The 18,092-nt window shown below is 35.8% G+C and overlaps 1 protein-coding gene and 1 long non-coding RNA gene across 2 annotated transcripts in view; one reads left to right on the top strand and one right to left on the bottom strand.

Moving 5' to 3' along the window:
- Positions 1-18,092, top strand: part of LOC148969403 (uncharacterized) — a 232,314-nt gene that overhangs the window by 80,548 nt on the left and 133,674 nt on the right. The gene's annotated exons all lie outside the window — the stretch shown is intronic.
- Positions 1-18,092, bottom strand: part of gfra2b (GDNF family receptor alpha 2b) — a 49,998-nt gene that overhangs the window by 28,004 nt on the left and 3,902 nt on the right. Inside the window, exon 3 of the mRNA XM_039677833.2 lies at positions 2,313-2,390. Coding sequence (XP_039533767.1) covers positions 2,313-2,390 — 78 coding nt within the window. The remainder of the gene's footprint in view (positions 1-2,312; positions 2,391-18,092) is intronic.

Raw genomic sequence — 18,092 nt, 5'->3', positions numbered from 1 at the left:
GGAGAACGATGCCTTCGGTTTTTACATATCAATTCGAGCGCGAGTCCTCATCTTTTTGAAGTAGATTTACGGCGCTGAAAACGGTGTCTTCACAACACAAACCAAACTTCTACCATCCTCAGCTACACTTTCAATGTTTGAGGGCAGGTCTAAATACAAGTTGTTCATCGGCAGCCAGAGAAGACCATATAGGCTGGCATTTTGAACTTTTGTTACATTGGTAAGATTGTAAAATGAAGTGAGACAATTGCTTATAACTCATTTCGACAGCTGAGACTCTTCTCGAATGCATGGGTTTTGGGATAAAATAACTTAATTTGTAGTGCAGTTTGATTTTTAAAACTTTGCAAGCCATTTATTCACGAACAGTTATACTACACACTGCATGATGAAAGGTAAAATATAGGCACTTTAAAATGTAATTTTAAAGTACATTCTGTGATTACTTTAAAATGTAATTTTTGGTTAAAATGTAATTAATTGTAAGTTCTGAGTTCATGTTCTGTTGTTTTGCCCCGGATTACCTGTTTGTTTATTAAATTAATGCTTGCACTTAGATTCTCTCTGCTTCACTCCTGCCTCAACGTTACACTCTGAAACAAGGTTTTAGATTTACATTTGGGCATGTGCATTTGTTGTGTGGTAATAGAAAACGACAGCACAGCAAAACAGGTGTAAGACAAATACTGCAGAAATAATTGAAACTGCCACACACATATTACGAAATATGTCCTTTCCTATAACATGAAAATGTAACACTTCCTCCTAGTGCATTTACTACCTTAAATGTCTCTGACATACCAAATAATTCTTGATATGATTGCATATGTTGCCATCATGTGCCTGGATGTGGTTCTAAAGCACCTGCAGCCTGCAGAGATGGTTTTTCAGATGGCATCCTAGTCGCGCTTATATAAGGCTACAGATTACCTCTGCTGTGATTGATAATATGAGAAACGTAAACGGTCACATAAGGAAACAAAAATGTTTTTTTTTTTTTGTTTTTTTTTTAGTGGCTGTGTGGTGATAGCTTTTGTAAAAAGTAAGACTGCAGCATGTGTTTTATTTCCTATGCATGTATTCTCTGTTTACCTTTTCACCTAAACTGGTTGCTGCCTCCCAACAAACCATATACCAACAGCCGCAGCATGTCATCGTGTGGCTGGTTTGTAAGAAAATGTAATCCATGGAGGCGACAATGAATAATAAAGAGGTAAAATGTATGAATCATAGAAGTTGCTATTCAATGCCCGTTCTCAAGGCTGCAGTTATGATTAAAACAGAGTAATTTCGTTCTCGTCGGTGGTCTTCTTGAATGGCCGTCATGACTAATACACATAGTCCCGTTTACATTGTTAAATATTAATTGAGGCTGTGCTTTAGTGATAGATGGTGACTGCTGTGTAATTACTGTATAGCACAGAATTTTCCTAACTAAGAATACATCCGTTTATTGGAAAGTGTTTGAATAATAGGCTACTGTTTGTGTGTGTTTTAAATTACTTAGAAATATGTTTATTTAAAGAATGTTATTGTCAAAGAAAAGTGATCACTTTAATTAAAAGCATGTTGAACTGGGTAGTATTTATCCTTATTTTTTTGAGCAGTAAAGAACAAGTTTATGTAGAGATTTTGAACTGATTTGAATTGTTTTATTTTGATGCACTTTAATATTTAGTCATTTGCTGTATAATAAGCTCTGGCTGGAGTTTGCTTTGATAAGCCTATAAAACAGAAAATATATAAATGGAAATATTGTCGCGGTCAAAAATTTGAATAATACAAATAATTAGTCTTGCAATTTATGCATGTTTTCTTTGCAATTAATGCCTAAACACATTCATGTACTTGAAAGACGGTTGTTCAAACACTGCAGGATTATTTTAGCGCCATTATTTTTTAATTAGCTTTTTAAAAAAGTACTTTTAATTTTCATGTTCATTTTATTTATATTAGTCATTTCTTTGTGCTTTAGTCATTTTAGTAATTTAGCAATTTCAGTTTTTACAGGGTTCTGTGGACACTGACAGGGTACAATGGACACTGACACGCTGATATGTAAGCAATAGTTCTTTTCACTGTTGACTGGATAAAAGTGATCATGGAGATTTTGATCATGCGGATTGTGCTATTACATCACACTGCAAACTGAATGTCTATAGAAATCGATTGATCACACTTAACTCGTTTCGAGAAAGAGTCCGAGAACATGTATGAACATAAAGGACAGCGGCGCTAACCTTGAACAGAGAAACTGGGCTTTCTTTCACCACTGAACAACATTGAAAAGCTCATAAGATATCTTAACTTACCAGAAATAATGGATGCAAGTCGAAACTCATCAGAGAGATGCATTGGTTCATATGGGGAGGTCTCATATAGTTCTTCACCTTTAAAATAAAAAAAAGGCATAGAAATATTAGATATTAACATTATTTGGGTATTACAAGAATATAATATGGTGGTTAGGACACAGCATACAGGTTAATGAATTGGTATTTTTAGGAATATATCAACATCTAGCACTTTAATCCTTTAAAATGATACTTTCAAGACTCTTATAAATTCTAGTACACACTCTCTCAACAATTACAGCTCAGCAGTCTTTTGTCCAGATTTGTATTGGCCAACAATCACAAATTAGCTCCCTGGTGTTGCATTCCATCAGCTGTGTCCAGAAAATCTGCTGTTTTCTAATCCAGGGCCCTGAGCTGTAGCCCACAAAGAAGTGCAACAAATCTGCTAACTGGTCCCAGTAGAGGTGCCAATATAACAATGAAAGCTGTGACACTAGACCTTCAACAGACTGATGGGAAGCTCTCAAATGAAGACTTCCAGCTGTCCAGCTTCTTGACATTTTCCTTTGAGATCCAGGGGCTGTATTCACCAAAATCTCCTTAAGGAAGGAGTTTAGAAAATTCTCAAGCTAAATTCTAAGTGGGGCAATTCTTGATATCAAAAATATTTCTTAATCATTTTATCCCTTAAAACTTATGTTTGATCACCAAAATGACATATAGTTAAATGTTTTTTTTTTTTTTGGTAACAGTTTACAATAAGGTTCATTAGTTAACATACTGTAACTAACATTAACTAACCATGAGCAATACATTTGTTACTGTATTTGTTAATCTTTGTTAATGTTAATTAATAAAAATACAGCTGTTCATTGTTTGTTCATGTTAGTTCACAGTGCATTAACTAATGTTATTTTAATAATGTATTAGTAAATGTTGAAATTAACTTCAACTAAGATTAATACATTATGTAGAAGTGCAGTTCATTGTTATTATGAACTGCACTTTTATTAATATCAAATACACGAATATTCATGTTAACTAATGTAGTTTTTTTTTTTTTTTTTCATGTGAATTTTGTTTTATTCAACCCTTAATTTACTTCATTTGGTATACATGGGTTCATGAATATGCTAATTTCCCCACCTCCACTCACTCACACCAGCTCAGAGATCTATTCGGTCAACTGTACTGTAGTGAGCACTGCACAATGGCTTTATTAATGGTTGGTTTAATTCAGACATATATGTTTGAACCAGTAACTGATTCAGAAGAAGTGGAAAAGCGAAATATACAGGCTTGTCTACAAGTCGGTATATCAGAATGGGTTTTTATGCATCGCTCTCTACACTGTCGGACACATAACAGTAATTAATATGATTAGCCTTTGGCTTGACTACATTATCAACAGCTAACAATTTATTGCTAATGTTACATGAATCAAGTCAAGTATATTTATAAAGTGCTTTTCACAATGTAGATTGCATCAAAGCAGCTTCAGTATCAATCAAAACATAACAATGTCCGTTTCTTAGTGGGAAAAAAACATCCACGTTTGGTAGAGCTGATAAAGGGTATTACTGATTGGTTAATTAATTTGAATCGTGTGCCCATGTGTCATCTCGGAGTCTGTATCCTTACAAACACTTTGAACAAATCAGAACGTAAGTGGAGAAAGGCATATTGTTCTTCATAACATCGTAATACATCCTATACATCCACCCGCTATATTGCTAAATGTAACCGGTTCTTCATATCAACAAAAAAATATACCGGGATAACCTGGCTTCTCTTGAGACTCCCCTGCTTCAGAACATAGCTAATGACTACTAAAGCCCCGCCGGCACGGTGACGTGATTGTTTACAAGGTAGTTTGTGACGTCAGAAACACCTGCTATTTTATCGTGTTTTGAGACTGTCTTTAGATCACTGTAGATTTAAGGAGAAAATACTCAGCAATGGAGCTGACTTATGAATTTGCACATGGTTTGTCTTAAAGGATATTAAAAACACCACATAGACATAAAATTAAAAACTGGATTTTCACCACAGGGGGTCTTTAAGAGGAAAATGAAAGGCGGGTTTTGCTAAATACTCATCAAAATAAAAACTGCTGAAAAACTTTGTCCACTTCTCCAGATAACCATATATCATAATGCTTTGTTGGAACTGGCTTGACGAGAGTTAATCACTCAGAGTCGTATTTTTAAAGCGCTGTCAAGTTAAAATAGTTAATAAAAGAGCCTGTCTCAAGATCCAGCAGTCTTTCTTCACATTCATTTGCACATCAGTCTTTCATGCACTTTTTCCAGAGTGAATACATGCATTCTGTGACTAGTTCTAGCTCAACTGAATGCTTCAAGTAGACTATGCTCACAAATCATTTATTTGTCTCTTCAGAGTTCTCTTCCACATTCATTGTACCAGTAATATCTATAATATTTAGCAAGTGTAATGTGGTAATGCTTAATATTTGAAACAAACCATTAATTGGGCAACTTTTGCGGAGGTTATCCCTACTTTAAGAATGTATTTACAAGGATTTTTAAGAACATTGGGTCTCATTCATTAATAATTGTGTGGATTATTTCGTATTTGTATGCACAGGAGAACTTCTCACAAAAAAAAAAAAAAAAAAAATCAGCCCAATTCACAACACGTGCGTATGCACATGAATTTGTTCTTAATCTTGTTATAAGTGAATTTGGAGTATTCTAAATGAGCGGCCAAGTGCAAGCTATAAACACAGCTTTTTTCACTCTTTGACTGTTTATGATGAAATATATAATATGAAATTAAATAATATACATTTAAGATGATATTTCACTTTTTGACATGATTATAAGGCCGCAGTGTATGTGCTTTTTGCGTATGTGTGGTTTCAGTTGGTCCTATATTTTGTCATAAATTCAGAACAAATTCAGACTCGCAGATTTCAGACACGTTTGTGTATGACACAAACACACGTTTTACAGGAATATCAATACTTAAGAACGAGCTAAAGAATAAAGATAAGAACATTCTTATGAAAAGTTCTTAGGTTAGAAAATAACAAGAAATTAGTAGTTAAGAAGAATTGTATTCTTAAAAATGTTTTGTGAATCCGGCCCAAGTTTTTGTTGGCAGTTAGCACTAATTCTTCAAAAAACATTTATGGGGAAAAAAGTTTCTTTCCGTAACGTCCCAATCCTAATAAGAGCCTTATTCTAATCTGGCAGTGTCTGTATATCATTAAATCATCATTTCCTCACCCTCATGCCATTACAAGCTTGTATAACTTTCTTTGTTGTAGAATGTAAAAGATTATGTTGGTAACATGAAAAAAAAAAAAAATGTTGGTAACCAAACAGTTTCAGTTACCATTACCGTCAGTAATTTTTATTTTTTCAAAGATAGATTAAGATGAAGGTCACAGTCAGAGAACCAGATGTAAATAATAACTCAGTGGTATGCATTGGGTAGGTTTAGGTTTTGGTTCGAGATCCACACTGAAGCCATGTGTGCTAACTGTCACACTATGATGGTTCTTAACATCATCAGCACAGCCTGAGCTTCCCTATTGCCAGCCCATGAGCTCAGAGGGCCTTTTGGTCTATACGCAGTGTCTTTGTGTCCACCCCGAATGTACCTCTGGCTGGGAATTCTTTTATGGGATCATCCTGGATCAAGAATTCATCTGCTGTTTCACTGTAGCTCTCTGCTATCCTCTTCCAGCTCTGCTGCTGTGTGGCCACCTCTAAGTTCTGTTCCTCAATGAGTTAATCGTGCACAAACAGCCTTAATCTCTGCCATACCAGCCCCGTAGTGCCAGCTTGGGGAAAATATTGCAAATGTTCCAGTGGGGAAACTGCTTGTGGCATAAAATAAGTGGACACATAAATCTTGGAATAGAGGCATTTGTCCCCCCGTCACATTTGTGGAGTGTACTAGGCATGTATTTAGCATAAATTAGGTGAGTGTAATCTTCAAAACTTGATCCTTCGGAGAGTTTTCAGCAGGGCATTAGAGAGCAGATGCTGACATGATAAATGCAAAAGAGCAGTTATTGGCCGGGAGTTACTCTAGTAAGCAGATTTAACAATGCAGAGAACACAGACATACACTGACATCGTCCTTGCCGCTGACTTTGTCCACTGCACTGTTAAAAATGCTGTGACTTGAAGAGTTTAACAGATGGAGAGCGTTCCCAAGATACCGAAATTAGACTCGCTTTTGGATGCTGAAAAGATTTCAAATGTGCAAACTGCCGTAGAAATGACTGTTGTGTTCATGTGTGAATTGTATTATAACTACTATGTCGTAAAGGAAGTCTGGACTGTTCTGTAATGACGTAATGTTTTTGAGAATGGAAGTGATGAGTAAAGTTCGCTACTCTCGTGTGCTTTATTGTTTACTAACTCCTAACAAATGCCACAATGATCCTTTTAGGATTTCATTCAGATTTTTAAGGCATGAGGAGTTTATAATACATTCACTAAATTGGATTGAATAAAGAGATAAAATGGCCTTAATTCATCAAAATCTACTTAGAAGGCACATTAAAATTATGCCATGATTGGCTGACGGCAATTCTGTCAGTTCTTATGATCCCAAACCCTAGTTACTGTCCTAAGCTATGACGTCAAAGGCATCAGACCTACAAATATAACTTGATGTTTTGAACAGTCCTATAAATCGATAACTGTTCAGTACACTCTTATAAAATGTTCTTTACTTGTATTGGTTGTTGTATGAAAAAAAAAAAAAAAAAAAAAAAAAAAACTTTAACATCCACTGAAACTTTCCATTGCATTAAATGTTCATTACAAATGGAAAAGTTTCTTTAGATTATTAAAATGTTCTTCACACTGAGAAAATAGAAAATAAAAAAGGTTCTTTTAAGAATTTAAAGTTTTTTTAGAGAACCAAAATGGATCTTCTTTTGAATCTGTACAAAAATAACCTTTTAGAACATTTAAATTTGAGAGTGTATAATATAATATAATATAATATAATATAATATAATATAATATAATATAATATTGCTTGGAAAAAAAATATATATATTCACAGTACATTTTTGTTTTGAATGGAAGTAAATGGAGAAATATAAGCTATAACTGCCAAACCTCGACCCTTCTGTGTTCTACAGTTATTATAGTTCTATTATACACACTGGGGTGAAAACGGATTCAACAAGGACTCTGGGTTTTCATAGTAACCGAGCTGAATATTAAGTTGGCTTGGATGGATACAAGTCACAAGACATGAGTCAAAAAGGCTACTCAACTTGATTAAAACTTGCACTGTCTTTGTACCACCAATTTTAATTACCTCAGACAATAAATTGGCATAATTTCTAATAAACCTCTCCATCATAAAAATAATGCACTTGGTGCTTTCTTCTTGTAAGCTGGGGCCTTTGTTGGAGAAACATCTTCAATGGCATAATGGCATATTTCCGACTCAATCGGGGAGCACGACTTTCAGATAGTGACTGTCCCCATCTGTGAATTTGAATAGCCTATGTCTTCTCCTCATAGGGGAAGAGATGTAACAGCATTGAAAAATCCTCTTATCAGCTGTATTTATCCTCCACTCGCATAAAACTTGAACTGTGAAGATGTGTAGAACTGTTTTCTCCAACCACATCCTGATCCGTAAGGGTTAAAATCCCCTTCATCATCACCAGACTAAAAATGTGTTTCTTTTACCATATATTCTATTAATGATTTTCTTTGAAATCTTTTATTTTATAAAATTTTTTAGGAAATTGAAATATACTTTATTTAATTATTTTGATTTAATAGATTTGATTAAATTGATTACATTTGACTCACGCAAATTAAATATTATAATTAAATGTATGCCTTTTTAAAATTGGTTTCAAATACATTCATGAAAGGAAAGGAAAAATAATTCAAAATATAAATTACCCTCAAATGTTATGGAATAAATCTCAAAAATACTGATGCATAGATGCTATAACTGTAATGCATAGATGCTGTAACTATTTTGTGTTGAGATTAACTGACATTTATGGTCAAGTGGTCCCATATTTGTGTTCTGGAAAATTTAGTGCATAAGTTCTTACACTAACTCATCTGTCTAATAAGACCTCTTAAGTAAACTGCAGTTTGCGCCTTTCAAATGATGACACGATAATTTTGCTGGACGATAAATTCTCCAAGAAATTATTGCGATATTGTCGATCTGAGACCATTTACATCTAAAATAATTATAATGGCATAATAATGCAGGTGCACCTTTTCAAAGAACAATAAACTTTCATTTCTAAAGACTATTTAATACTGAAAATGGAAAACATTTTAAATATCCACAATATAAAGAAAACAACCAAAAACAATAAAAGTAATGTTTCTGTTACACAAAATGCACTTGAATAAATCCCAAAAACTATAAATAAGATTGATGTAAACAAAAACCGACCCTACCCTAAATTATTTGTTATTAAAGCAACTCACAAATCACTGTTAATTTAACATGAAAGGCATGACGCAAAGTGTGCTCCTTTAATAATTCCCAAAAAGCTGACAGTTCATCGCGATCTCAATGAAGCTGACTACACAACGAATCTTTCATAATATCCACACTTTGTTTGTTATAATTGGAGGATTTGCCAGCATACCGAATTCAGCACTGAACAAAAAGTCCGTTTTGAGCGGAGAGGGGAGTTTTAAATGCTTCTGTTTGGCCATTGCATTCAAGAAATCAACACACGTCTGTGATTGGCTACATCGCTCAATGTTGCAAACATGTAATGTATAGAAACTCTGGCCTGTAAGTCGTTTCTTTTTTGTTTTAGTTGTTCTTGTTGCTTTTCTGCAACAGATGAATCCCGCGAATCGTTTTATTCTTCTGCAATCCGCATACACAGAGTGAGTGCATTACCGCTCGCACTCGGCCATCAAGTCTAGTGCCGTGCCGCGTTCTATTGCGTTGGGAGTGCATAATATCTCTACTAGATCAAGAGCCCGGCCCGGCTCGAGGATAGTGTCGGGCCGGGTCAAGTTCGGGCTCGTGCAAAGAATCTAAGCTCTAGTTCACTCTAGCACCTTTTTCACTAAAGCATTTTGAGAGCCGGTTCGGAGCCGGTGCCTGCGCGCGAACCAGTTCTTTGTGTTTCGACAGCCAAAGAACCGGTTCTCGGCCAGGACAACTGGTTCCAAAGCGGCACCAACTCTTTGCTGGACTAGAACCGTTCTTTTACCACGTGATTCTTACGCGGGGGGCTGGGGCGGGTTTAGATGTGTTCTAAACATCTTTTCTGACCATAATAAAGGATCGCAAATCCAAGAGAAACCTTTGCAGAAACACGATGGAGTCCGCCTTTGTAATTGTTATGCTTGAAGTTAACGCAAGCGTTTCTATTTTTGTAAAAAAAAATTTATTGAAGACATTATAAGTAAAGAAGAAAACAGTCACAATATACAACAAATAAATGGAAAGAAAAAAAGACACAAGACAGGTGTACATAACTTATCAAAAAAGATTACATATCAAACGAAAATATTAAAAGACTTGCATATTTGCATACTTGCAAATGTTTTTAAAGCTTTCTTGACACAGGAGTTAGAGATAATCCGAAAGTAATGTTGTATTTGCAAGCGTTTCTAACTAAGATGTATGGCGACGTACACAGTGACGTAACGACGTCGTTCCTTGGGCGCTCTAGTCAGTGGAAAAACTAATGGGTTCTGAAGCGGTTCGCAAGTTGAAAGAACTCCGAACCAACTTTGAACCAGCACCAGTTCCGAACCAGTTCTTTTTTTGGTGGAAAAGGGCTATCTATGGAACCGAGAGTTGTCATCCAGAGAGAGAAAGAGAGAGGCGAGGAAAACGAGTAAACAAACAAGCATGCAAATGGAAATTATCGCGTCCGGAAAAATTATCAAGCTAATTTTTTTACTTACTTATTTTTTTACTTTAGCTTATTTTATCGACTATCGCAACACGCCTACTTTCAAAATATACATGTGTGATGCTGTAACTTATTATGAGCAACACAGTGCTATTATACTCCCTCATGGCATTTAAAAAAAAAAAAAAAAAAAAAAAAGTTTCCCTGCTACGATGTTTTAGAAAAAGGATCCATTAGTCAGATCCATTATTGAGAAGCACCAGGACCTGATTGAATAAAACATTTTGAGCTTTTAAAACCTTGCAATGAATAATTACTGCTCACTGCGATTCGATTTTATGCAAAAAAAGACCGTTACATTTAGGCTGACTCGTATTTATGGACTGAAACAATCTAACCAGCTTATACATTCTCTGGTGGGTGTATTCGGTGAGAGATGGGTGTCTGTCACAAACAGCAAAGTGGGGTCTCTGTGGTGTTGAGTTTAATTGTTTGTGCTTATGTGAGCCTATATCTATTATTATCACTATCAGAACTGGTTCAGTCTAGCTGAGCATGGCTCTGTCACTGCGTTTCTTTTCTCTTGCCACCCCCAGATATGAACCAAACCAGTCAGCAGTTATCAGAACAACAATGCTGTGCGAAACGGGGGCTTTAGGGGATGCTTTTGAAATTGCTTTCTTCTTCTAAAATCATTTATACCACACACATTCCCTGCTTGAACAAATAAATAAAGGATGACTTGCAATGCCAAAGCGAACTGATTTGCATTCATGCGTAATGTATGCTCTTACATTTTAGTATGTTCGGATAACTGAACATACTAAACTCTTTACTAAACTTCCGAAGGCTGATTGATACTAAAGAACATTTGTGAGTTTCATACTCAGACTTAATCTCATAGCAAAACTCTCATATCAGCAAATGAGGAGAAACTTTGTCCACGGAGGAACATTTTCATTTCAGTTTTGTTTAAAAAAATGAATTTGTAAAAGAAGCTTTGTATGGCTGAATTGAATTAGGTCTTGCTTTGGGGTGCTGCTTTCAAATCCCGGACGAGCCCCCGATTTATTACCTTCCTGTCATTTGATCAACTATCTTTTGTTATGTTCTTTTTATCATGTCTTGTGGTTTTATAAAGTATTGAGGGTCACAGCAATTGACACTTCAAGTTATTTCGTTTTGCACATTTAATTTTGCATGGGGGTGGGGTGGGGGATAAATGAATATTCAAGGCTAAGTAAAATGCTCAAGGTTGGCTCGATGAGAAATGGTTTGTTATGGGAAGATTTATTATGAAAATATCTCCAAAGAGTCTGGAGACAGTTATTATCTTATTTTCATGAGGAGGTAGGGCTTACATTTCCCCCATGTTGTGCCTGGGTGGGAATCAAAGGATGCAATTAGCAAACAAAGAACAATTGCCTGATACATTGCCTCCATGGAACAAAGTAAATCTGTTGTGGAGTCTAAGCAGATTCATTAATCCACAAATACCAAATGACTTGGCAACAGAGGGCCCGGTTTTGCTTCACAATTTGTCAGGTGCACAATAGCTAATGAATTCTGCCCTTTTCCCATCCTCATATCAACATGCTTGTTTAATTAAAGCTTTGAGAGAGGCAGGACTACACTGATATTTGATTGCTGTTTAAAACCTGCACCTCCATTGCAATGATATCCTGGACTATCTGGCATACTTGGCTAATTATCTTCAATCAGTTTAGCTCCCAAAACATTGCTTGGTTAATACTAATCTTCTGATAAGCTGAAGGAATGTAATTACAGAATCAGCATAAGTAGAGCTGGAAAATTGATAATGATGGTCTATTATATATTTATATATTTGTTGACTCTTTGACTGCTAAAACGGGGTCGCTCGTGTATCATCATTCGCAGAGAATGTCACAAAAAATAGTGCTTTATGGGACATTATGACAAAATATCAATATTTTGATTACCGTTGTAATTATGAGCTACTAAGTACTTGTGAATGCAAACACTGTATTGGAACGCATGCGGGACTGGATGTTTAGTTAACAGGAACCCATTTACTTCAGTAATCTGACACAGGATGTTTAAAATGTAGGGTGGGACTTGATTATATCAATTGGCATTTGATTGGATTATGAATGCTGCGTTACATAGTGTGGAACAGTATTATTTTGTATTTCATTGTAGTGATAACATGTTTTAGCCCATTAACTGCTGTATTTCCTATCTGAAAAGGTGATGAGAAAAGAGTAAAGCAGGGTTTATCGCATCACATTCAAAGACACAAAAGTAACATGAACTACATTGCTTACAATTCATACACTAGTTTGAAAATAGATAACTATAAAAGCTATGAATGAAATTGTAATCCTTTCAAAACCTTTTCCATAATAAGCAATATTTGTACTATACAAGATTTGAGTTTTCACCCTAAATATTTCAAAATACTTCCAAAATAGAATTTATACATTGTAACAGTCTGCTATTGTGCTTATATTGTATTAAGTCTAATTTTGAGTCTTGCATTTCAGACGTACTAGCAGACTTGGCTATGCCAGGGGACATTCCGAGTTGTTTTATTTAAAGTCTAGTCTCCCAATTTAATCTCTTAATTAACATGGACAGCTATGATAAAAATTAGCATGGGCTCAGGCTGAGGTCATAGGCCACATATTTGTCTGTAATTACATAATTGCCCCTAGTGTTCAATGACAAGAGATTCAGGCAAACTGCGAGCAAGCAAAAATTTGCGTAAATCGTCAAAAAAGCAAGCCAGATGGGGGAATAACTAGGTTTGGTGTAGATTACATTCTGTATTACACTGTGTTCTTATGAAACCTACTTTTACAATTTATATTTAGACACAGATATGTACTTGTCAGTAAGAAGTCTCTTATCCTCACTAATGCTACTTTTATTTAATTAGAAATACAGATATAACTGTAATATTGTGAAACATTGTTACAATTGTATACATTTCATTTATATATAATAACATAATTATGTTATTTATTCCTATATGTAATTGAATTCCTTGCTTAACTGAATTTACCCCAGTCTTCAGTGTCTCATGATCCTTCAGCAATCAGTCTAATATGCTGCTTTGATGTTAAACAAATATTTCTTATTAATATTAACGTTGGAAATGAGATTGTATTATGAAAAGAAAGTTCAAAAGAAAAGCGTTTATGTGAAATAGATTTTTATTTAAAGTGCCCCTATTTGAAATGTTCCTATTTTTTTAGGAGTTCCCAAAAACAGTTTAACGTGCATGCAAGGATAAACACTTTATTTGTTTTATAATATGCATTTATTTTTAACTGATTTGCTCAACGACTTCCAAAAGATTCGTTCGACGTTTCATTTTCCCAAACACCTCCTTTGATTGACGCGAATCTGCGGCGATTGGTTAAATGACCCAGTCAGTTGTTATTGGTAAACCGTAGGCAGAGATTGTCGGCAACGGAACGCCCATAACCAGGATTATAGCTTGTCAAGTGTTGAAAATTGTATATAGTGTTTGAACAAACGTGTTAGAAAAAGTGCACTTTCCACACGGTCCCTTACTCGCGTCTCCGTCAAGAGCGAGCTTTCCCGGCGAAACTCACATTGTGGCGACTTTTGAGGGGCAGTGCTTATTATATAGAGCGAAGTCATATTTGGCTAAGTCGTTTAGGAGGTAATTGCCATTTTTCAATGAATGTCTGGTGAAAATCAAAAACAAAACTAACTTTACCCCGCTTAGAAGCTGCGCGGAATGTACACAACACAATATAACTATATTGTGCATGCTACAGAAAACATAACACCTAACATTATTAATAATACTTACAGATTGTGATTCGGAGGAGGACAAACCTGATCCATATACACTGGATACTGAGCCCTCCTTCGGGAACAACCGGCTTGCGAATCCACATTTGAATTCATTTATGTTTTTGAATGATTCGCCATTAAAATGATGCGTACACAATCGGGCTATACTGTTGTGGTATCGTTGCAAATATGAACTCTAACCACTGATTCTTCACATGCTCATCCCTGGTAAATGAAAGCAAATTGGCTGAAGTATCTTTGCATTGAACACAGCGTCTTCTCGACATGATGCTATTCAGCTGAAGTTTTTGAATGTGTTCTAGACTTCAAGTTTACACTTCCGTCTGCGTGCGCAGTTGTTGGGAGTGGCCAATGTGCTAATGTTTTGTATCTAAGACACGACGAAACAGCAAATGACTCGTTTCGAACACAATTCATTTCATAGACTCAGAGTCGACTCTCACTTTTGAAAGACAATAACTTTATATACGGTGTACTTTCAGATATAAATCTTTGTAGGATGTTTTCATTCCCTTAGAGCTACAGTATATTCCACACTACATGAACAGTCATTTTCAAAAATTCATGATAGGTGCTCTACAATGTAAAAGTCTTTACTTCAATTAAATTCATCCTTGCTTAATAAAAGTATTAATGCTTTTTTTTTTTATCTTAAAACCATAATGTATTTTGGTGTACATTTACAAATACAGATTTTTAGTTACTGTTCTAACTGTTTTATTATCATTATTATCACTATTATATTAGGCAAAAGTAATGTTTTTATCAGACAGAAACAACTGCTCACTGCATTTCCTATAGTGCAGTACTGAAAATGCAGTGCTTTTCCCATAGAAAAGAACAAATATGCATAATTATCAAATAATTTAGAATAATTATAACAGCCATTATCTTTCCATTAGCACAAAGCAATCATTATGCTTCAATAGCAAACATTTATGTGATTATTTCAACGTATTCATTAGTGTTCCTCCAGCTAAAATGTACTTCAACAAATCCAAATAGCAAATATTTAGTTTGTTATCTGCATTAACAAGTAAAAAAAATATTGTTTTAGGCTCACCACGACGCCATGGCTTAGAATACAACGTTTTCAGCTACACCATCTTGTTTAAGTGCTCTGCTCTCTCCACCTGATGTTTGGCCTAACAAATCTGGCAGGTTTCATAAATCCCGGTCAACGGGAGATTTTAGATCAGACGGAGAGCTTCATGTAAATTGCAGAGCACAACCAGTCACATGTTTCTAATTCTGGAGCAGACGTCCCAAGCATCCTAGTTGGCAGTGTCTGTTGGTGATTTTCTGAATGCCACAACATGCCTGTCTGTGTTATGGATCAGACCGACTATTCCCCACGCTGCGAGGGCTTTGACTTGGCAAAAGAGAACGATAGAGGCGAAGAGGTTAAGAGACAATTTTTACCAGTAGTAAATATTGTGCCCATGCTTTTTGTTCCTCTTTTCCACTACTTTCCAAAGAAGCAGAAAATCCATTCCATTCAAACCAAATAGAAGAAAGATGAACCTTTGATGGGGCCACTCTTAGTTTGGGTGATTATTGGGTGTGCTCGTTGGGCCAATTGTGTTGCGTAGGTGGATTTGATGGAGTTCTGTCAAGGTGCAATCATTGCTGCATGGTTCCTCAGGGTTCAGATTCAGAGCAACTTGTAATTTTCTAGAGCTCAATGAAATGGCTGTAGATTGAAGAGCAAAGTCACAAGAAAAAAAAAAAAAACATCATAATGAGGAGTGGTGCTTGTCCAAAGTAGGACACGAAACTGGGCCCAGCCATTTTCAAGCGTTGGAGCGACATCAATAGAGAAATTCCCAAAGAACAAATTATTTGTTTGGGAACTGAGGACATTTTTGTAAGTATTGCATATAAACTTCTGGAACACCCAAACAAGTTCTTGCTAATTGTTAATACCCTGTATGAACACATTCATCTATGCTAACATGTCTGTTGCATCACTTATTATTCTCTGTTTCCTCTAATGTGACGGTTGGAATGTGGCACATTTGCATGGCATTAACTTACTGCAGTAGCTAATCTGTTTGTACACAGCTTCTGATGAAAGGAAGCTGTGTGATTTTTATTTTATTTTCCTCCTTACCTCAGCAGGCAGTAAGCAGGCCCAGCAGTCCACAATGCCTCATTGAAATGCCAGACTTGCGAGGGGCAGTTGCTTTAAAAGGCTCTCTGATTACTCGCATCAATAGAACCCTATTTGTTGTGGCTCCCGCAGCAACTGCCAAAGCAGATGGGTTATAATTCAGGCCGATTTGCACTGCTTAAATCCTATAATGATTCCCCAACACTCCCAAAGGCAAACGCTAACTGCCATCTCAGAAGTCTGAATGCTTCCGTGATGGACTGACAGTAAAGAGAGCAGGTACGCGTTGACTTTGAAATCTGGCTAATTGTCAGATATGCACATCGACGCCATCCTATATCTACGCTACAGTTCTCCCTTGCGCAAAATTAAAAAAAAAACAAAAAAACTATAATGCAGCACTTGGAAGAGCAACTCAGTCATTTGTTTACAGGGTTCTATCATGACTATTCGATGCACTATTTTTCAAACACCAAATGTCACTTAATGGCACAGTTCACGCAAAATGAAATTCTGGACATAATTTATTCACACTCATGCCGTTGTAAACCTGTATGTTTTTCTTACTTCTGCTACACACATAAGAAGATGAATTTTGCGACCAAAATTTGAGTGTGCGCGACTGAATTTTACATCTATTAGCACATGTGCGACCAGTAAATTTGCCACACGTTAAACGTGGAAGGGGCGTGTCAATGAATCCGGAATGAGTGTGACAAGAATAGGGAATGGCCACTGTAAGTGGCTAATGTGTTGAGGGGGAGGGTCCTAGAGAAAATTGAGCACGCGTAAACGTCTGTGGGAAGGAGGTGGAGACAAATATCACAACCTGTTATGTGCGCCTGAGCAATGACCAATGAGCAAGCGATCTATCGACTCGTTGCCGAGCAGAGTATGCAAACAAAATGAAAGTGGAACGAAAATACACTACTCATTTATGTAGTGTATGCACCACCCTAGACGGTAAAATTGGGGCAGCGCCCCGAACCATAGACAGTAAATTAAAGCCCCGAACTTGCCAGTCGTGGGCCGATCTCGATCACTCAACACTGTTACTTGGAGATCCGGTGAAGAAATCCATTGAATTCGCCTCAGAATTAATAACATAATCGCTACGAGATCCAGTGAGAAACATTCCGAGTTCTGTTATGAACCATAGATATCAGATCAAACGGCACTGACATGGAAACCAGGAGAAACACTTATAGAAGGCTTTCAATCCACAAATCAGCAACATTCACCATGGATTTAGGCTAATGTAGTAATTGAGTCTAACCATAAATATGATAATGTGACAGAAACAGTCAAACGCTACAAGTACTACACATCTTTTTACATCACTTCAAAACTATAATATGTTTTTTTTATTTTATTTTTTTATGTGACGACCAACACATTTTTTGTTCATCCTTTAAAGTTTTCCTAAAACGAAAAATGGTGAGATGTTGGCAAACTCTTATTTAAACACTCTTATTAAAAAAAAAGAAAAAAAAGAAAGAAAAGAATTACCATTGTAAATAGTAGGATGTTTATTGGCTATTTTGAGTACTTAATATAATTTTTTTTTCACTCCTTTTTAAAAAAATTAATATTAAGACATTATATGTATTTGTATATATTATATGTATTATAATTAATATAGAGACAAAATTATGAATTATAATAACTAAAGTTAATTTCATCTACACCCTAAATTAAGTCAACCCTAGAGCTACCAGATCTTTTTTTTTTTTGTAGAACTCTGGTGATGCTGCCCTCAAACTTGAGTCTGGAGCCCTGTGAACTTAAAATAAACTGCATATTGTAATATCTGTAAGTTAAGTCTATTTATTATTACAGAATTTGTCAGTATTACAGTTATTTTGGGTGAAATTTGAATAACTGCATTGCAAGCTGATTTAAGGTTTGCCCCATAAATTTTCTGCTTGCGCCCCTAAAATTTCAGTCAGGGGTTACAGCGCTCATAGTAAAATAAGTTAGTCTGGAGCTT

Source organism: Pimephales promelas, chromosome 23 (genome assembly GCF_988280905.1).
Source record: "Pimephales promelas chromosome 23, fPimPro1.hap1.1, whole genome shotgun sequence".
In the NCBI taxonomy this organism is placed as follows: domain Eukaryota; kingdom Metazoa; phylum Chordata; class Actinopteri; order Cypriniformes; family Leuciscidae; genus Pimephales; species Pimephales promelas.
This window is presented reverse-complemented; position numbering and strand designations above follow the sequence as displayed.